We start from the raw sequence: 22,933 nt of genomic DNA on the forward strand, positions 1-22,933 counted from the left end.
GTAACACTTAACTTGAAGCTGTCATCTAATGCATTATAATTACCTTAATAGTGCATTATAATAGTCGGTATAAGAATTAATAAAACATTACAGCATTTTCTACTGACATTCATAAGGCATTATAGTGTTGATTATAATGCTTCATAAGCTCCAATGAAGCTTTCATCTATAATGCACTAAAGATACCTTCATAATGTATTATAATGGTGGGTATAAGCGTTAAGGATGCTTTGTACTGCATTATGAAGGTATCTATAGTGCATTATAGATGGGAGCTTCATAAAGCATTCATAATACATAATAAACATGGCTGTTATATGATATGCTTTTTTATATATATTTATAGCCATGTTTATAATGCTTTTTGAATGCATTATAAAGTGCCATGAATGTGTTTATAGATCTTTATAGATATGGCATTCATAGAAAGTGTTACCAAATTCTTTTTAATTTCATGGTGAGATTTTATTCGTACGTTCCAACATTACCAAATTGTTCGTTCTTGGTTTGTAAATGGATTTTTCTATAAAAGGAGAGGGGCATTCCTTTTTATTTATTAATTTAGCCTCTGACTTCCAAATATGATAATGAAGAATGTTACCAGTGCATACGCATGAATGTCCGATTGCTGGGAGCTGGAAACCGTGAATCCGCGGTAAAACACCAGCCGTCCAGGTTCCTATTATGGGAGGACAGGACCTACAGGCACAATTTGCAGGCAAAACAAAATAAGGGCAGCAAATATGTCAGTTTGAAGTGGCCCATGTAGTTCCCTCCAATGTGTGCAAGGGCATGAGCGGCATGCTGATGAGGAGGGACCACCTGATGATTCACAAGGCGTTTACACAGGAGGTCTTCTTTCGGCTGTCTCTGCCAGTTGCCATGGATACCAAAGTCTCCTTTGTTAGCATTGCCTCCAGAATAGTTCATATCATTTATGCAAATAAATGCATTATAAAAATAAATTTAAAAAAAGTGAACCCAGCACTCATAAATTCATCCTGGAAGAGCAGGGCTACCCCATACAGTAATCATGCTTAGAGAAACATCATTTCCTGTCTAGTTAATGGTGAAAAATGAGGCGATTATCCTGTCTGCCTTCTTCCATTTAAGCGTCATCTGTGTTAGCTTCAATTGAAATGAAATTGGTTTTAGTTGGAAATTAAAGGAACGAGCGTTTCCAAGTTAGGACTGGAGCTTGGGAACATTGGCAGGCCGGGATATTACTCTCTTGGGGCTCCTTTTGATGCCTTTCATAAAGAACATATGTGTTACTCTCAGCTTTTCTTTATTCATTCATTCAACTTCACATATATGCATGACAATGTATCATAATCACATAGCTGCAAACAAAAGTAACATAACAACAATGTTCAAAGATGTAGTATAAACAAAATTAATAGCAAAAAAGGACAAATAAAGCAAATTATTTTAATACATTTGAAAAAGCCTTAACAGAGTCAAAGTTTTACTAAGTTTTTTCTTGTGCTGAAGCTGTATATTTATCAGGACAAAATAAGAATGTATTAAAGAAATAAAGTACTTTTCAGGAATATTTTCTTTCATGGTAATAAAATTTACCTAGTATTATCAAGAGATTAATTAGAAAACGTTCACCTCTATTAAATGCAAGATCATCAATATTCAGTGAAACATAATACACTTGAATAAGGATTACTTTTCCAGTATGTGGTGCTGTAGCCGATTAAATGGTAAACCTGGTAGCTCATTGAGAGATATCTCCAAAATAAATGTTTGGATAACTGGCATTGACCTTCAAAAGCAAAGAAAGAATTACTGCAAATTGATTTTGGTTGTTATAAAATGCATTTGCAGCCCTCCTGGTGCTCAGGATACAGTGGATATATTGTGACACCCTGACATCCTGAATGAAATGACATTTTTTTTTCTCCGTCTTATACCTTGAAACTTTCAGCTAATCATTATTTAAGAATTAAAAACACCTTAATCTTAACCCTAATTCAACAATGTACTTGGCTTAAATACGTTCAGTTAAAAAAAAATCTGTATAGAAGTGATAGCATTGTAGTGCCAGGCAGACCAAGGCATTGCAAGAGCAGCGAAGGACAAGGAGACTTGCTTACCGGGAAGAACTCACTCTTTTATCGAAGTCCTTAGCAAGACCATAGCAGGCTGCCAACAAGCACCGAACTGAGCATAGTATGGAAACAAAGTGACGTTATACACTGGACTGTCAAGTACACACAGTGGGAGATTTATACAAAGCTAAAGACACGCGAGGATCGGACAGGGTGCACATAATACACGGGCAAACATACACGCCACCATTGGGCAGTACAACTGTTATCAACCACAGCACAACAAGGGGCTATTTTTCAGTTACTCGCAGGGCATGCTGGGACACGCAAACCCCGACAGCACTATAACACATTACCTGTGTAGGATGTTTTGGAGAAAAATGAACACAGTTCCACCATTCCAGGCCAAAATAATTAGCCTATATCAATGCTCTGTGCGCTGAACTGGCCAAGAGCTTTGCGATCTTGATGCCCGTCTCCACATACGCAGGGCGACCTTCTCGCTGATGTATCGCCCCGGTGCCAGCGTGCGTACCTCGAGCCCGAACACCAGACGAGTACAGTCATCATTCCCGCAATGGGAGTAATTTGATAATATTCGTGACTTCATGATCTTGTCTGTTACACAATGTTCCTGTATTTAAAGAAGTCTGAGATGAGTTACACTTTAATTTTGTGTATATGGCCAGGGACTTGGATAATGTCATTTTGGATTCAGACATATAATAACTGTCAGCAACAGTGACTTCAGTGGCCTTGCCACTGATTTCTCAATAAACCATTTGCCCAGTGTAATGTTTCCTACATTACAGAGAGGAAGCTTTAAACAAGGCCTGTTTTTTGTTACATTGTTTTATACAAGTGGGCTGATTCCAGTGATCAGGTGGTCAGATTCAATTTAGAACCAGGTCAGAGCATCTCTTAACAACATTTAACTCAATCGAATGACATGTCTCAAATCAGACATTCGCTCCTTTACAAATTCCCTCTCTATTAGCCATCCACCTGCATCCTTTCTGCCCTGGGACAGAACCTCAGAACCACCATTTAATTGCGACCCCTGTGAGGATCAGCCAAGAGTCAAAAGTGCCAGTATCGGGTGGGACGTTACTCGAGAAGCGTTACCGTGAAGTGTTACCAAGAAGCGTTACCGAGAAGCATTACCGTGAAATGTTACCGAGAAGCGTTACCGAGAAGCATTACCGTGAAATATTACCGAGTAGCGTTACCGAGAAGCATTACCGTGAAATGTTACCGAGAAGCGTTACAGAGAAGCGTTACCGAGAAGCATTAGCCAAGTCCAGTGCGTCAGTTCAGCTCCCCTATGTAGAGCCATGTTGTCTGCATCGTTTCTTCTGTCTTAAAAATAAATAAAGATGCTGAGGTTTAGTACTAAGGCCAGCTGAATACTGCACAGAATTGTTTTCATTTCTCTTTCTTGAGCAGTGAAATTAATTATTTCCAGGTTTTGATATCTGACTTATAGCAGTATTCTTACCCCCCCCCCACCCACCCACCTCTCCAATACATTTTACTTCAGTCCCATTGTTCCTAACCAGGGCACCATTTTATGATGTATAATTTATGTTTCCCGTAATGTATTTTGTTATTAAAGGTAATTTGCCAATACGCTGTCTTCTATTAATTTAATTTGCATTGACTAATTAAAATGAGGCTTTTAAGTGGCAGGTTATTTGAAGGATGAAAAGAATGTATTGTGCTTCCCCACTCGTCCACAGCTAAAACCAATCAAATTTGTTTGACTTCTGACACAATATAATTATCTTTTGGCTACTGGCTCCATCCAGGCATTTAAGTAGCTCTGGTGACCCTCCGCTCTTCACTCTGCATTTGGCCAATTTCCATACTAATTGTTTCACAAAGATAATCTTGTTGGAGACCTGTTTTTGCCAAAACAATACATACTACAGATATGAATATTAATTAGATGCATGTAGGTAAATTAATCCTTATATATTAATGTTGTGTTACATTACTGGTCTTTCAAATTTTTAAAATTTAAATACAATTTTTCCATACTTTTTAGGTTTTGCATTAGTGGTCTTTTTCAAATTCATTGAATTTCCCTGTACAGTAGAACTTACATTATAGTTATTTTCATAATGCATTATAATGGTTAGTATAAGAATTAATAAAGCATTATAGCATCTTCTATTGACAGTCATAAGGCATTATAGCGTTGATTATAATACTTCATAAGCACCAATGAAGCTCTCATGTATAATGCACTATAGATACCTTCATAATACATTATAATAACCGGGATAGGCATTAAGGATGCTTTATACTGCATTATGAAGGTATCTATAGTGTATTGTAGGTGAGAGCTTCATAGAGTATTCATAATGCATAATAAACATGGCTATAATGTGTTATGCCTTTTTATATAAATATTTATAGTGCATTATTATGTACTATGAATGTGTCTAAGGCTATTATTATATACATGGCATTTTCAGAAAGTGTTACCCAATTAATTTAAATTTTAATTTCATGCAGAGATTTTATTCATACATTCCAACATTACCAAATTTTTCAGCTCTTATTCTTGATTTGTAAATGGATATTTCTTTATAATGTACGCTACCAGTCAAAAGTTTGGGCACACCAAGCTTCCTACAAAGGAGAGTGATAGTGTCGCATCACATGACCCGGCCACCTGACCTAAACACAGTAGAAGTGGTTTTGGAGGAGTTTAATCAGAGAGTGAAGGAAAAGCAGCCAATGAGTGCTCAGCATACATGTAGGACCTCCTTACATGGTTCCCTGAGTTTTAAATACATCACTTAATGACATTAGTTGTATACAATATCTTCTGGGTATTTAACAGAGGATGGAACATGCCTCAAGTAAATGGCAGCCTCTGAGGATGGGAATTAAGTGGATGGTCCTAATTAGACCCATGGCAGCTAGCTTGGGGTTTTGGGATACCACATATCTGTATAGTTGTAAAGTAAAAGCCTAAGGAATATACTGTCTACACCTGTATATTGTTCACATCTGTTCACGTCTGTATGTGTGGCTCAGTGGGCTAAGCCTGTATGCCTGTAATCTAAAGGTCACCGGTTCAAACCAGTGGGTCCTTGAGCAAGGCCCTTAATCCTCAGCTTACTCTAAAAAAACAAAAAAAGAGTGTGTTGAGGGAGGTGTAAAGATAATTTCGACACAGGGATCAATGAAGTATCGATTATTTTCAGTTTACATCTGTATATTATTTACATCTGTTTACATCTGTATATTGTTTACATCTGTTTACATCTGTATATTGTTTACATCTGTTCACATCTATTTACATCTGTTGCACTGCCGCTTAAAGCTTGGACAGTACCTCCATGCATTAATTGCCAGGTGTTATGTACTGTGTGCCTGTTCATTGTTTGTACAGTATACTCCTTAGGCTTTTTCCCTGTGCTTATGTCGCTGAGGTGTTTTTTTTCGGTTTCTACAATGTACTCCCTACTGGAGTACAGTCTGTGGGCTGTTTTTTTATTCTCCTCCTATCTCCTCATGTAATTCTGTTTTTTCTCTCTTCTTCCTATATCCCCCGTCTTCCTGACCTGTCTACCCCCTATAATGTGATGTTTCTGTATATGTATGGTCGGGTTGATGGCCAGTTTTTTCGCTGGTACTTGTGACTAGTGACATGGTGTATTGCAACAGCAATAAAGGGTTTCATCATCATCATCATCATCATCATCGTTATGTGATGTGGCAATATCACTCCTTTGTAGGCGACTTGACGTCCTTTGATTGGTACTGTACCTTTAACAGTTTAATGCACAGGGGTCGAAAATGACATTATGGGGGCAGGTTAGGCCCGCTAGGTCTCACGAGAAGACTGAGTTGCTGTCCCTGTGCTTATCCCTATGCTTGTTTATCGATTGTCACCATACTCACCAGTCGTTTTAGTAACGATGAACTTCACTCAAACACTTTTTCTGAGGACTTTGTTGGGTTGGGGTTTCAGTTTTAATGCGTGGTGCAAACTGAGCCAATCATCCTTCCATACAGTGAGCCGTGTTGTTCGTAAGAGATGATCTGTCGTTTATATTGGCTCAGAATTCCAGCTAGAGACGGTACAATAGCTGAGTCATTCCGCAATTCTCATTTGAGTTCCTTATTTAAAGTAATTATAGCTAATTGGTATAATAGGAGTTTTTAAATGACATTTAGGGTAATTATTATAGAAGGAATTATATCGTCTACTTTTTATGTTGTTTTAATTACAAAAATGTGGTATTTAGTTTTTCTGGGGTCAAAAAATACAAATTTGTTCAAGCAAATAAACAGTTTAAAGCAGCTTGACTATGGTAGCAATCACACTTTCCTGAAACCGTCACAGAGGACAGATGTACTGCTGCTGGTGCCATCTCATTGCTCATGATTACAAGGAATGGATGTTCTACTTAATTAGTTGAGGGAAATAACCTATAGCAGTCTCCAGTGAGGTTTGTATTGTCTTAATAGTAGGTCACAGAATCCAAATGCATGTAAATTTGACAGCCGACTAATAACAGTTCAATTTGCTGTATAACAACTTAAGAATGAAAAAAAAGAAAAGTTAATTATCCATAAAATGCGTATATTACACACTAATCACAATCAAGTGTAATTTTTTTCTATATATATATGCTATAAAGGAAATAAATATTTCTGAAGCATCTCCCTGAGTCGACGTTGTGTCAGTTTATTCCTGATACAGTACCAAACACCAACCAAAAAACGTTTGTTTTTCAAAAAGATAACCATCTATTATACTATTACCAGTGCTACTATTTTGTGAGCTGTCATCGAAGCAGAAGGGGGCTATTTTGTAGAGTCTAAAATTTGAAAAAATGCTGAGATGTTGAACACTCCTCGTAGTCCTTGCAATATTTGATATGCATTACTCTCTGCGTTACTCTTTCACTATAAGGTGAACGACATAGCTAATATAGAGACAAATGCATTAAAAGCAGGTGTGTGATTGGCATTGTACTCTGGTGTCGTCCCGCATGTTCTGGAGAATGAGCTGATAATTATTTTAAACTGACATTAGTGAGTGTGTTTCAGTGGTCCTGAATATACCCATGATGCAACTCTGCACAAGTTATCACTAAGACTGAGGGGATGCGTGGATGTGGGGATGGATGGAGAGATGATTGGTTCCATGGATATTATGTGCAATGATTTATGTTCCAAACATATTTCTTAGTGACATAAAATTGCTGCCACCTTGAATTGCCACTTTCCTGTAGTGATCTATGTAGGACAAACATATATGCCCGATTTAAAGGGGCAGTTCACCCCAAAACTGAAACTGATGTTTTGGTGGGGCTTTAGTGCTATCTATCCATCTAGGGCAGGGGTGTCAAACTTCAGTCCTGGGGGCCGGAGTCCTATGTAGCTTAGTTCTTTCCCTGTTCCACCACAAATGATTCAGCTCATGAGCTGTGTGGTAATTAGCACACGGAGTTAAATCTGGTGTGTTAAATGAGGGGAAACCCAAAAATGCGCAGAGCTCCGGCCCTCCAGAATGTTTGACACCCCTGATCTAGATTGTTCTGCTAGGAGTTGCCTAATTTTTGAGATATCGGCTGTAGAAATGTCGGCCTTCTCTCAAATATAATGGTGAATGGAGCGAATGGCATTCTTTCTGTGGTGTTTAAAGCACCAGAAAAATACTCAACATTGCTTTGCAGTTTTGGGGTGAACTGGCCCTTTAATAAGCTAATAAAGCTGAAAAGTGTCAACAGCTTTTGCTTTGTTACAGAGCATGCGCACTGAAAGCTACTGGCAAGCTTCTGAGCGTAAGTCAGATATACCGACTCTATTACGGCCGTAGGCGTGAGGCCGAGAGCAGTGCAGTTCTCATCTTAGAGCACAGCAGGCTGAAGGTTAAAATAAATTATATTTGTACACAGTTGCTGCAGATTGAAGATGGTGCCTCCGCTGGGTCACATGTCTGAAGTTGAGCTCATTTTGACACAGAGGGTCGACCTTCTCACCAGCTTACTGGTCCTACTGTAAACCAACAAAAAAAACAGAAGTGCCAGATCTTTTCTGGAAGTAAATCAATTTTGTCTTGTAAATTAAACTATGAAATTTGTACTACCTGTTGAAGGTCTATGCTGGAGACTGCTCTGATATGTTCCAGTCTACTGTTGTCTATTAAAGCTTGTCCCCTCAAGTAAAATATAATTCCCCATGCAAACATGATTCTGTTTTGCCTACATACTGATCTCACAGTTATTATTCCAACATAAGCAAAAAAATATATAAAAATGTATGACATTCAAGGTAAAGCTTCAAGCAAAGAATGCCATCGTCGGCATGGAATTTCTAGAAGCTTACATTTTACCTTGACTGTCTTTTTTCAATGCGGAGATCTACCTCCGGAGCATTTCAAAATCTTTCCCTTCGTAGCTTAAATAGGTTGTCATGTTAGAATAAAATAAAACCCAGCTTAGGCAAAAAAAAATATATATATATTGAAATATGTAGACTTGCAGTGCTTGGGGCCAGATTGTGTGTGAGTCAAAGGCATTTTCGAGCTGAAAGTGAAGAGGAGGCAAGGGAAACTGTTATAGCATAAGATATTCCTCGAAACTGGATAACGAGGTTAGTAAGTACTGAGCTTTTGAGCTTGACAGCTTTGTCCTCGACGTTGCCTGAAGCCTCAGCCATATTGGTGCACTTTTGTAGTGATGCTGCAGGCGGTTGTGGGATTGATGCAAAGGACGAAAAAAAACGTAGTTTAAGTGAAACCTCAGCGACACACGATTCCCAGCCGAGCACAGCTACCTTCCGCGTGACCGCAGTTCAGGCTCTGACCTCTGACCTTTCCCCCACTCCTTTTCTTTCTGCGCATGGCTCTCCCACTCTTGAATTCTTCCTTATTTTTTTTTCCCCCCTGTTTTCCCTCCGCTCTCAGGATTTCAGTATGTGATGAGGACAAGTTCCGCCACAATGAGTTCATCGGAGAAACGCGCATCCCCCTGAAGAAACTGAAACCCAACCAGACAAAAAACTTCAGCAACTGCCTGGAGAAGCAGCTACCTGTAAGTCTTGTGTCCTGCATCCGATAAAATTAAGCCTGTGAGCCCAGCTCTGACTCCAAAGCTGACTTTTGTTTCATTCATTCTTTTTTCACAGCATCTTGTATTTGCCAATTTATTTATTATGTATCACATACTCCTGGATAAAAACATAAATAATTGTCCTCGCTTATTATAGACTAAATATTATTCTATGTAAATTGTCCAAAATATACAGTATCAATCACAAGTCTGGACACACCTGCTCTTAATCCATTTGTCTCTACATTATCTATGTTAGTCACATAGTAAAAAACCGTGAGGTTATGGAGGAATGCATATCAAATATTTAAGCAACCAAGAGAAGTGTTCAACATCTCAACCTTTTCTCAAGTATTAGACTCTTCAGAATAATCCCCTTTGGCTTTGATGTCAGCGCTGCAGACTCTTGACATTCTCTGAGCCAGCTTCCAGATGTAGCCACCTGGAATGCTTCTCCAACTGTCCTGAAGGAGTTTCCACAAGTTCTGGGCAGCAGTTGGCTACCTTACTCTTACTCTCTGATCCAACTTATCCCAAACCAGCACTATAGGTTTAGGTTGGGGGGGATTGTAGGGGCCAAGTTATCTGTCACAGCACTCCATCGCTTTCCTTGTTCACAATAATACTTACATAACCTCAAGGTGAGCTTAGGGTTATTATTTTGTTGAAAAACACATGATTTCCAGTAGGTGAGTCCAGACTTTAGACCAGTATTGTATGTAGCTTATGTATGTAGGTATATATGTGGGTTATATAGATACCTAGACAGCAATTTGCCACATGATTCAAAGGTGTGGGAGTTTAAATATAGAACATGACTTGTCTATTGCTGTTGTAGCCCTATTATCTACGTCCTCCAATGTGTTATTAATATCCATTGACAAATACAAAACCAGAGTTTCCTACACAGCGTAGAATCACACTTAGTTTGATCTCTTTAACCAAAATACAGTTGTTGACTTTGATCATGGAAACGCACTTATAAATACACCGACCTCCAAAAAAAAAGATAAAATAACAACATCAGTGAAAAGATTTTGCCTGGGTCCTTTGAACACCTTTTACTCCAAATTCAGAGCCTCTATCAGGAGGAGGAATTCACCTTTAATATTTGTGCCTGTGGCCTTTTATCCGTTTTATCCCGCCGTGCTTTTAAAGGCTTCTAATTTCATCAGGTGAGTTTCATTCATAGAACGGCTTTTGGCGCAGTTCTGCTCTGATGGGCTGTTTTTTTTAAAATTCCCCTCTCCGTTTAACATCAGAGGAAGCCTTCAGAACGCGAAAGCGGGCCTCTGCCAGAACAATGGGGTTTTACATCACTAGCGCTGACAGCCCAAATACCGTCATTGCGCGCGAGAGAGACGCCTCTTCTCCGCCTGACAATTGCAGGAGTGACAGTCAGCCTGTAGGATTTCATTAACAGCCGCTCTGCCTGTAGCATTTCCTTGCCGGTTGTTTGTACCTGGAGGTGGGCGTGGCGTCACCGCGCTGTGTCACCTGACAGGGGCCTGCTTGCCGGTTCCTGTGACATGTGACAGTTTGCTCGTCCGTCGCCCATCCTGAGAGTCATGATCAGAGGTGGCATTTGCACAGTATTGGCACCCCCCCCCCCCCCCCCCCAAATGACCACCTGTGCCCCCCAGAAAGAATCACCTAATGGTGTCAATAATGTGGCTTCTGTGACCAGAAGGTCACTGGTTCGAATCCTGGCCTTGGCAGGATAGTAATTTTTTTTGTTTGGCCCTTAAGAAAGGGTTCAAGGAAGGCTGGATGTCAAATAAAGGACCGTTTTGTGACTGTCTGCCCACCTCGTGTGTGACTCTTTTGTACAGAATTGCTGATTTTGTGATTTAACACAAAATTAACAGTAAGAATGATCTCTTTGGCCCTTGAGACCACTTTGAGTGTCAGTGCTACTGATTTATGGGCCAAATCAAATATTTAACTTGTAAAGACTATACGTTGCACTACTTCTTCAGCAGTTCCAAATACGAGGAGATTTGTTCCGGAGTTTATTTATAAAGGCTTATGCAAATAACATAATGTGACTAGGAATTCCTTTGAAAAACAGCTTTAATACACCCAAGAAAATGCAGCAACAATCCGTGAAATCCCCGGGTTTATAGTGTCGAGCAGAGCAGGCATTTTTCTGGGCATGTTTTCGAGGGCTTTACAAAAAGCAAATGTTAGGACATTGCCGACATCAGAACAAGTGTCACCGTCTTAGTGCTGTCTGAGCAATCACATTAACATGATGTATTTCCACAAGGTAGACTGCTGATTGCTGAAGGACTGATCTGAAATTCAAGGGAACCATGATTTTTCTGTTCCACAAACACTGGCTGCTTTTTATTCCTTAAATGAACAGGTGAGGTTAACAGGAAGCTATTTCTCCTTAATATCTGCGATGCGAAGCATCTCATTCATGCAGGCTTCTGTACAGTCACAGAATGGCAGAGGTGACGGGTTTTTGTGATCCGAGATCAGGCTGACAGGGCGGGAGGACGGGGAGTGAGTGGATGACTGTACTGTAATAACCATTCTAACGTTACAGTTAACCAGTCATGTCAAACAGGTTGTGTGCCTCCACCCCGACTTTTAAGCACAGTTTTGGAAGATACTTTTATGATGTCCTTCATGAAATTATATAAATATGATTTATATATAAAAAGATCTTTTTTCACATTTCCAGTTGAATTTCTATATACAGAACTGTACAAAAGTCTTAAGGCAGCCAAAGGAAATAATATTTAAATAACATTCATGTTGGTGGAAAACTACGATGTCTGTCAAAGTGTGTCTGCTTAGCCGTTTGGAAACCTCTCAATACAGCCATGTATTTTGGACTTGACCACCAGCACACCTCGTATGGCTAATCAATACACCATTGACTTTTTAAACCTAATTCAATTAATTAATTAAGTGAGCTGGTGATGAAATTGTAAGAAATGCATGGAATGGCTGGGATGCCCCTTAGGAGAGGTTTGGGAACTGAAGCTGTGTTCATCTAGCCTAGATATCGGTAACTTTTTGGAGAACAGAAGAAATTCTTGATAATTTTTATTGTCTTACTCCTAATTTTGAGGAATTAAATGCATATTACCCAGACAAACAGCTTTAAATATTTTTGCGCAGTACTGTATATACACCCAGGATACATCCTCTGTGGATGAAGATCCACGTGTGTGGAGTCTGCATGTTCTCCTCATGCACTGTGGACTTCCTCCTGGAGTCCAAGGGCATGCACTTGTTACACTGGCATTTCTAAATTGCCCTTAGAGTGTGTGTGTGCCTGCGATGGGCTGGCATTCGGTCCATCGTCTCCCCCTGTTTTGCCCCTGTTGTTGCCTGGGATACATTCCAGCTCCCGCCCCCCCCCCCCCTCCCATGACCCTGTAGTGGGGAAGCAGTTGGAAAATGGATGGATGGATGGATGGATGAAAGACCATAAATTATTCATGATGCACCAAAGGATTTATGTAAATTGTAGGGTTTTCTAGTACTTTTAGTACTTAAAGATTAAAGCTGTATTTACAATGATATTACGCCAAACATAACCGGTTTGGGAAAATACCAGTGTTTCATTTTTTTTAGTAAATTTTTGTTTGATGGAAATAATACTTTGGTATGAGTGAATGTTGGTTGTTTCTTGGAGCCACATGGAGAAAATAAAGAATCTGACAATAAGCATCACCACGGCTTCAATGTTTTGTGTCCACAAATCTGTAGGATAGATTCTGAGATTTACCAAACAGCCATATTTATGGAAGCAGAGGGTCACACTGACAACTTATATGAGTCAACAATTGAAACTTTAGCACGACATGTGTACCATGTTATTTTGTCATGCTTTCAATTTGTCAGATCCTAAAACTTAAAAATACTGTGCATTGCTGTGAGAGCTCTGCTGCTGGCTTTATGGATGATTAAGAAAGATGTTTCAGCCACAGGGACTGCCTATTCCATAACCTCACAGCTAGGTGGTGCCAGAGAGAAGGAAAGATGTGTGTGCACCTTCTAAGCATGTATCTCTTGGGGTCTTTTTTTGGCAGGCGGCAAAGGGGAATCTTTGCAGAGTGTTAAAGAGAATAAGAAGGCAAACAGCCTCCCACTAAGCCCCCTGCCCCCCATCCCAACATCACCTAGGTTCAGTCACAGCCGCGAACGACACACTCATTCACAAGCTAATGGAGTGCTAAATGTCAGCCCCCCCATTCCTGATTGCAAAGCAGCTCAGCAGCAAACTGAATATCAAATGTCTGACACAGTGGCAAGGAAGCAATCTTTCTCCTTAAGGTTGTGGGATTTGTTTGTTTGTTTGTTTGTTTGTTTGTTTGTTTGGTTGGTTGGTTGGTTTGTTTGTTTTTGTCATTCCCTTTGGAATCGACTGGCTTGAAAGTGGCTGCCTGTCGGAGCAGCAGGCTGTGTCTATAAGTCTATGTTATCGTCTGTTTAATCTGCATACCTTCTCAGCAGTGCTGCCGAATCATCCTTTGTCCTTCGTTACCTGACGATTTCAGCACAGAGTTGCCAAAATGGCTTTTCTTTCTTTTCTTTTTTTTTAAGCTGGGTTGGAGGCAGACAGGGGGATGTAAATAAATCGGCTGTAGCTCAGTTCTGTAGAGATCATTCATGCAGTGTCCCTCAAAAGCTTGAGGAACCTACTTGAGTTCCACCAGCAGCTGAGCCACTGGCTAAAGTGTATTGCAATAATGTAGAAATCCATTGTAGGAAACCAAAACTGCACCCCAGGAAAAAATTCATAATAGCTGTAAATTGATGTGAACGGAAAATATCACTCTATTTTTGTATAACGAAGAGCAGCCAGTGGCCCTCAGACTGTTCTGTAGGCTCTCCCTGAGTGCGATCAATAAAACATAGCAGCGCGTGCAGTAACTGCTAACTGCAGAGGCATTTGATTACATACTCAGACACTATGGACGTACAGCCTTAACCCCTTGTTTTGTACTGTCCTGCATTTTTGTACTTTTTAAAAATATTCAGAATCCTTCCTTTTGTTGTCATTTTCTGCCTGATGGTGTAATTTTCACTGTATTGCAGCAGGAGATCACATTTCACTGCAGTGCTTTTTCTGTGGTCCTTGTCCTGTGCACCTGCATTTTCAAAAATTTCAGTAAAACCTACAAGAAAGTGGATCTGTGGGGCAGTCAGCAACAGAGGAGTAAAAAGAGAGATCAGTCCCCCCCCCCCCAATAATCCTCACCCCATTTCCACAGATTGACAAAACAGACGACAAATCCCTGGAGGAGAGAGGACGCATCATGATCTCCCTGAAGTACAGCTCACAGAAGTGCGGCCTGATCGTGGGCATCATACGCTGCGCCCACCTGGCCGCCATGGACGCCAATGGCTTCTCTGACCCTTACGTCAAAACGTAGGTGTTTACCCTGCTGCTAGCTAAGGCTGGGCGATATATCGTTAAAATATCGTATCGTGGTTCTGAACATTCATATCATCTTCAATTTAAGTGTCGTGAGAATCGTGATATAGCCTAAGCACTTGATTTCTTGCATGATTAACGGTTAGCATGCACTATTCTTACACAAATTGCATCGAGGTATGAGTCTGCTGTTGGTGTAATTCATCATTATACTTGTCACATTCTCCATAACTTCAAACTACATGTCATATTTTATAATAGCATGATAATTATTGATATTGTGAAAATTACTGAATATATTGTGATATTGTTTTTAGGGCATGTTGGCCAGCTCTACTGCTGGCTGTTCATACTGCACTTTTATCATTCTGTTACACACTTTTGGAATTCTTTTCTGTTGATATATCTCAAGGCTTATCTCACAGTTTGCCCTGCTGTAAAGTGGCATCATCTTTCAGTGTTTACCCCTTGCTATAAGAATGCTGCTTGTGCAGTTCCCAGTAATACAAGGGGGACAGTGCTACTCCCTGGAGAGTGCAAAAGATCTATGAGGACCGGCTGTGCTGCAGCTCTTTATATAGTGACACAAAAGTCACAAAAGGACTTGACCATCCTCTATACAAAGCAATGCTTCGTGCTTGTATTTGTATATAAGAAAAGTATTTGATTTTTGTGATACTGAATGTTATCAAATTGCTAAGAAATATGAGTGGACAAATAAACAACCCGCGTAGAGGAATTCTGGGATCACTTGGCCTCTGCAGAACTTCTTCACTTGAGGGACATTTATGGGGCTTAGCAGTATTGCGTTTCAGTCTGTCCACAGCACCACCAAAAAGCTTGAGTTAGGTCCTGTTTTTCAATGAACTGGATGTGGAATTATTGTTGTACTTTGGATCATCGGCGTCTCAGCTTTGACTGAAAGACAGCCTGATGTTCTGCTGAGCTGTGCAGAGCACAGAGCAGAATTAACAGCTCATTCAATAGTCCAAGACGTGCTGCAGCAAGGTATCTAAAAGGCATTACACTACAACCAGCACACTAGACCAACTCAGTGAGAATTTTAACTGCGGAATATAAAGTACGTCATGAATTATAATAAGATCCACATCTGCCAAAAGGGTCGCTTCAGAAAAGTAGTTTAAGGGAAACTTGATTGGAGGATCTACATCATTTTGTATTACTTAGTGAACAGTTGTCTCCATCTTTCTTCTCTACAATATATCCTGTTTTTAATCACTGTCTATTGAATGATGGATTATAGAACAGCTGAACTTCCTCCGTTATAGATATTTTGGCAGAATGCCCACTCCTGAGAAGTCCACCACTGGCCCAGCTACCAAGGCATGGATTTGCTTTCACTTGAAGTCTGGCATTTCTATGACTTGGATCTAGAGTAGTGTGTCTCAACCTGGGAGCTGGGAGGGAGCAAAAATGTGGACCATTTGTTGGTCCACGAGGACTGGGCTGGGAAACACTGGTCTATAGAAATTGAGTGCTGACAGCTTCACTCTGATCGTAAAACGTTCATCAGATTGATTCTGGCTCAAATTAACATTGAATGTGTACAGAGTTTTCAAGAATCCTTTTATTTTTTATTTGTTTGGCAATAATTCATTATTGCTCTCAAACTCTCTCTGTCCAGTGTTACCGGCACCAAGATGTCCTAAGTAAAGGGGATGTAATACTTTATAACAGGATTTTGCGTGTATAAAATAAAAAATGATTTAATATTACATTAAACTGCTTTGTTTTGTACACAGTACAATGAAAGCTCATTGAATGACTGATTCAGTTTGCTAGAAGTTAGAAAACTGCATTTACTCTCTACTGACTTAATAAATTAAGATGTCATATCACTTTTGTGAAAGTCTGTTTGACAAATAACTGGGAAACAATTACCACAGCCCCTGTATCACTGTATAGTATAGCTGTATAGTATAGCTGTATAGTATAGTGTTCCTACAGTGCAAGGTTAATTACTTACTAGCCCTGCAAAGATCAATGGAAGATCAAAATAAGAAAAAAAAATTATGGGTCATGGATAAAACAGGGCTTCCACAAATTGTGCTTCCTAACATCTCAGTAGTGGCACCCTGCAGATCTTCTGCGATTACAGATATCAGCAAGACACTCCAGCCCAGAATCGCAGTAAGACTCTGTCTTTTGTAAACCTCCTCTATTTACAACAAGGGGTTTGTAAGTCTTTATCTGTACTTCTTAAGAAATAACGCCAGTTTTAGAGAAAACATACATTTTTAGAAGCATTTCAGAAAGAGCCTGGTGGCCTTTGCTGCCTGGGAAGTGTTTCAGGTGCTCCTGCAAGCAGTCAGGGGATGGATGGATGGATGGATGGATGGGTGATTTTACTGAGGGGCAGGGGGTGCAATTGCGCCCCCTACTGATCAGATGAAAATGCCATTTGAACATTCAATCAACATATACATTGAAGTTCAATCAAATTAAATTATATTGTTAAGGTTAAGGTAAATTTCGAAGCTAAACATGAATATTGGTAGTTACATGCAGACTGACAGACGACACATACCATCTGGAAGGATATTGTCTCCTGGTAACATAACAGAAGAGGGTGAGGAATGCAGAAGTTCCCCGGGGAGGAGTGTTTGTACTGTAATACACTTTCCTTTGATTCTGTGGGACGCTGTGACCAGCGAACAGAATCAGCTTACGATGAAGGTGTCCCCTGAAGAATTTCAGCCATTGTAGTATCTCGTGCGGGAATCCATTCATCACGACGCGTAATGCAGAGCAGTGCCCGCCCCTTCAGGATGTCATAAGCCTGTGCTGTGTTTCCAACATGTCAATTCATGATTGTCATTCATTATCCAGGCCGTACAGCATCACAGCCCAGTCTTGTTGCTAGGTCGATATTGCTTTTCACTTTCACTTCTCCCCGAGTCGTGCTTGCACTCAGATCTGTCACACTACTGATTGCCTGGCATGTCAACATGGATATCTGTCCCATGAACAAGCAGAATTATTGATGTGTTTTGTCAGGGTGCTCTGTCAATGTATCATGGATGTTCTTGTGCACAGCATCTATGATTTCATATCTCAAATAATTGAAATACTGTGTAACATACCTCATAGAGCAACACGATAAACACCACAGTGTGAGGTCATATAAAGTTGCTGTTTTTGGTTATTTGGAGTATACAGGGGTGGGGCCACAGGGCCCGGCTGAAAGCTGATTGGCCCCCAGAGTTCCCCCTCTCCAATCACTCACCAAATCAAAACATACCATTGGCTAATGAGGCTGGCCTTCCTCCATAAAAAACAAATCTTAGAATTACCCCCCCCCACCTCCCGGAATCTCAGCCCCCACCCACCAGCTAAGCAAGGTGTCTTCCTTCTCTGGCTGAAATATAATTGCCTACACACAAACGGCCATAAAACACACCAAGTGATATATAGTTTTAGTGTGGTGTCAAAGTGATGTTTTAATATAGTGTCACGGTGATGAATATATTTGCCAGCTAGCTTATTCATTTCTGCGTGCTGCTCCTTTCAGCTGTTATTTACCGTGAACCAGTTAACTTTATGTTGGATGACAGGCGGCTGATGCTGTCATAAGCTCACAGAGAGTCACTGCCTCTATGCTTTGTTACAATATTTTGCATCTCAATGAGTCTGGTCAATGCTGCTTCGTACCGCTCAGAAATCTCATTAATAATCATATTTATAATCCTCGCACGCTTACATTTCCTCTGCGTTTCCTTGACAGTATCTGTTACTTAGAGATATACGGCTTTACTAACATGCTAATGTAACGTGCTAACTACTGACACATTCAGCTGGAAAAGATTCCTGCCCTTTGGCTGCATGTGCGCTTAACGAAAATGTTGTAAAAACGTATCATTGTTATGTTGATGGTGCAGCGTAACTGGCATTGAAATGAACGGGAAAGGAATGATGGGAAAGAAGGAAAATGTCTCTTTTTCATACACAAAGAGTCTTGTAAACAAAAAAATTAGGTGACACTTTACTCGACGGGGCACAGAGACTTAGTAATAACTGAGTTACTACTGAAGTACAAATCATGAACAAATATGGCTGCTTGACAAAAGATGTTGCAGTTCATTAAAAATGAACGAACATGAGATCAGTATTTCACTTGTGTTATTAATTACTTGTTCCTTCAGTAGTTCACAAAGGTTTACAGAATTAACAGATGTAGTAACAAACATTGTATCTGCTCGTTAAAAGATGTCATGATTCACTACTGATGAATTAACATGAAATCAGTATGGTACTAAAACTTTGTAGTTAATTAATACAAAAATTATAGCATTATATTATTTGTGCCCTGTCAAATAAAGTGTTACCCAACATTAATAGCAAGTTGAGTGCGCAGTGCTGTTCTCAGTTTGTCCTCTGGAGCTGCATTTTCAGACTGCTAGCCTGAAGCAATATGGCATGATTACATACTTAGATATCTCTCTGCAGGAGACATATTTTCAGCCGCTGTCGGGCATGGTGGGGGTAGCCGTAATAATTTATTGAAATTGGTTCTAAGATACAGAAAGTATGAAATTCCACATCTTGTATCAGAGGGTCAGCTCTACAGGCAACATTTGAGAGAATAGCTATACTGATACACTTTAGTACTTTGGTCGTTATCACGCCAATTAAAATCATACTCACTACAGCAGGATGTTTTGAAGAGAATAATGCTAGACACCGTCTCTCAGTGTGATATGGTAAAATTAATCCATGCATAGTCAGCACCTGAGTGGATGACCTGGGCGGGGCTCTTCAGCGAGACAGATAACCCGCTTTGCCAGATAAACCGCTTCAGCAAGAGTGACTCGGATGTTTCCTCCCGCTTGGCAGAATGAAACGCTGATATGGGTACCCTAATCCACAATTAGAGACAAACCTGAATCACATTTACGTGATTTTGGCACAAGCAGAAAACCTCTGGAAACCAGCTCTTGTAGTGGATAAAGAATACGTGGTTTTACACGCAACATCTTCTCGTGTCAACAGTCTGACTCTCTTAGGCAGCTGTCAGCAAGCCTTCAGATGCTGAGACTGTAGATTTCTGCAGGACTTCTGGGGTTCAGAGTTCGCAGTGACAGGACACCATTTAAATTTTAATCTTAAGGATTCTTTATCATTTTCTGTCTTTCCTGCATACTTTCTCAAACATTATAGTAACTTATCGACCTGATGTGAGTCACAGGGAGCCTGTTCCTGAAAGCAGAGGGTTGGGCTACTTGTACATTTAATTTTATACAGGCAAATAGCACATTGCAAACATGTCAGCGAGTCGACTAGTCATAAAAGCAGCCAGGCTGAGCTTCCAGTGAATGCCCAGGTACAAGAGTAAGTATTATAGGAGCAAGAGCTGCACAGCAGGAACAAAATAAGACAAGAGCCACATGGATGGGATGGCATTCCGACACAGGGCACACACACAGTTATATTCTCTGGGGCTACTTAGATACACCAATTATCAATTATCCTGACTGTATGAGGGAATTTGCATAGCTGGAGGATACCGACGTAACGCGGGACAACATGCAAACTCCACACACATAAATCTCAGACGTGGGATCTGAGTTCCCAGCCTGGAGTTGTGGAACAGCGGTGCCGTCCATTCCAGTTTCCTCTCCAGGTTGTATATCTAACAATAGTCTAGATCAGTCTTTCCAATTCCAGTCCTTGTCAACCTTCAGACAGTCCACGTTTTTGCTCCGACCCAGCTCCCAACACAACCATGCCGGGTATTCGGTGTTCGTGATTGGCCGGAAGCTGGGTTGGCGCAAAAATGTGGACTGTCTGGGGGTCTCTGAGGACTGGGTTGGGAAACACTGGTCTAAGATTGCAAGGCTTTCATAACTGTATCTACAAGATAACATGTTGCCTTGAGTACTTGATTAAATTACAGTACTTTGAATTGCACCAGTGTACTGAATATTAAAATATATTAAAACCCCAGTATTACGAAATAATGTTTTTAAAATTGTTATGAAAAAGGCAGATCCGTATCTTTGTTACAAAGAAAAAAGTGCTGAAATATTGATCATGTTATGTGGGTTGAAATCTCATAATATCTATTTAATATGTATTGTTCTGCAGTGTTCAATCGCATAGGTTTCAAGTAACTGAAGTGCAGTTTTTTGTATATACAGCGTTGTTTGTGTATATGCTTAGTGTATATGCTTAGAAGCTCCAACAGCGACGCGTTAAAAACTGAATATAGTTCTGCAATGCCCTCTGCTGGAGAAGAAGATATCGGCGGGGATTTTTACAATTTCAAACTACAGAAAGTTGCTGTTTGGCCCGTCCTTACTTTGTGATTTTTGGCAGGTTTTGTGATTTTCTTTTCACTTCAGCCTATCTGTCACAGTTTCCTCCAGTAAAATCCACTACTATCAAATCCACTCATGAAAAATATGCTACTTTTTTTCCCATATTATCATCTGTCACTGTAACCACATCATCATAGTACTATGAACAGTGAATGTATTCTTTTCTTGATGCAAATTTACAATGAGGGACAGACTAAATTATGCTTTATAGTTTGATTGATGATGAAAATTAAGTTGCTGTCCCACAGGTATCTGAAGCCAGACGAGAACAAGAAATCAAAGCACAAGACTGCAGTAAAAAAGAAAACACTAAACCCAGAGTTTAATGAGGTGAGGCGGCAATTTGCTCTTTACTCTGTCTCATTATCTCTCTTCCCATGGCAATCATACACACAGTATATATACACTGTCAGGAAAAGTGAATTTACAGAAATGGACTCTATTATTGTTGGTTGTACTGTTCCAGTGCACCGGACTGTGCAGTCAGAGAGAATGAGTACAGCTGGGCAGTAAGTGAACATTTGCTCAGAAAATTAGCAGTGAAGCAGCAAAACCTAGTAAAAATGCTGTCGATCAGGGGTCTGTGACACACTGGCTGCCTGGGGAGAGCATCCTGTCACTCCCACAAAGCAGCCCCATCTCCGCTCACCTACAGTACCAGTAAAAGTTTGGCTACACCGGCCCTCAGAAAGGTTTATTTGTACTATTCTCCACATTTTAGAATAATTATTAAGATTCCAGAACCATAAAATGACATATATGGAATTATGCACTGACCAAAAAAGTATTAAACAAAAAATTATAATTTGTTGGGGAGGTAGCTCTGTGGTTTGGGGCTCAGAAGGTTGCTGGTTCAAATCCCTGGGTCAGCAGAGTGATCCCACCAAGGCCCTTAACCCCAATTGTCCCAGGACTGTCTGACCCGACTGTCTCCTCTATCCCAATTTCATGAGGTGGCCTCCTGAGATACTTTTCCAACTGTCCTGAAGTTGGTCCCACATATATGCTGAGCTCTCAATCGCCACATTTCCTTCACTCTCTGGTGAAACTCCTCCAAAATCATTTTTACTGTGTTTAGGACAGGTGGCCAGGTCATGTGATATGACACTATTACTCTCCTTTTTAGGTGACATGCTGTGATTGATTGATACTGTACATGGCAGCAATTGATTGACATTGTAAAAATAAATAAATGATGTAGTAGAGGCAAGTGTGAATGGGGGAAGGACTTTTATCTTCTCTGACTGTGGCTGAACACATAGACCAAACTGGAGGTTAAATTGGGGCAAACTGAACAATGAATATTATGCAAACTGGGAAATATATTTTGTGGAAGAAAAGCCATGACTAGAAGAAGACTTTCAAAGCGCCGTCTCTTAAAGAAATGTAATGTTTGTTGATGCCTGGAGTCATTTAAGAATCTACAAAGCACCCTGTCATGAAATTTGCTTTAAACAAAATTTCAATCCTCTTAACTTCAAGTCCCGTGATTTTTCATCCAACCAACTAACTAACTAACTAACATCCACTCACAAGGATGGCGGCCTTGGAGGGGTGTGGATACCCTGGCAGATTCAGGGGGCCCAGCACTTCAGAGGGGCTCTTGAATATGTTAAATTATACATATAAAATTATAAAATTTAATTGTACCGGGGCGCAGGACAGCGTCACATTTTGACAGCAGGCCTAGAATTTCTAGGTACACAGATGAGTGAAAAAGAAGCAGTTGTGTGATCCTGTCATATTAATGGCATTTTAATCAGAGTCAAAGCATTCTTTGCTTTTATCTGTACATAATGAAAATGGCCAGATTTGTATCTGTTGTGTATTGTTTGTTGGTTGGTTTGTTGACATGAAAAGTACATACTGCTTGCCCACGTTATTTGTGCTACTGATGAGATTTCTGTTTGTCATTTTCAGGAATTCTTCTATGAAATCAAATATGCTGACCTAACAAAGAAGACCTTGGAGGTGACAGTGTGGGATTATGACATTGGAAAGTCCAACGATTTCATTGGTAAGTCCCACCTTATTCATTTTTAAAATCCCATCTTT

At 40.2% G+C, this 22,933-nt stretch overlaps 1 protein-coding gene across 6 annotated transcripts in view; it reads left to right on the plus strand.

The window, feature by feature from the left end:
- doc2b (double C2-like domains, beta) overlaps positions 1 to 22,933 on the plus strand; it is a 209,524-nt gene that overhangs the window by 182,743 nt on the left and 3,848 nt on the right. For all 6 annotated transcript variants that reach the window (XM_072701925.1, XM_072701923.1, XM_072701926.1 and 3 more), the window contains 4 exons: positions 8,995 to 9,121; positions 14,377 to 14,534; positions 21,127 to 21,208; positions 22,799 to 22,895. In XM_072701925.1, coding sequence (XP_072558026.1) covers positions 8,995 to 9,121; positions 14,377 to 14,534; positions 21,127 to 21,208; positions 22,799 to 22,895 — 464 coding nt within the window. The remainder of the gene's footprint in view (positions 1 to 8,994; positions 9,122 to 14,376; positions 14,535 to 21,126; positions 21,209 to 22,798; positions 22,896 to 22,933) is intronic.

Source organism: Paramormyrops kingsleyae, chromosome 18 (assembly GCF_048594095.1).
Source record: "Paramormyrops kingsleyae isolate MSU_618 chromosome 18, PKINGS_0.4, whole genome shotgun sequence".
Taxonomy (NCBI): domain Eukaryota; kingdom Metazoa; phylum Chordata; class Actinopteri; order Osteoglossiformes; family Mormyridae; genus Paramormyrops; species Paramormyrops kingsleyae.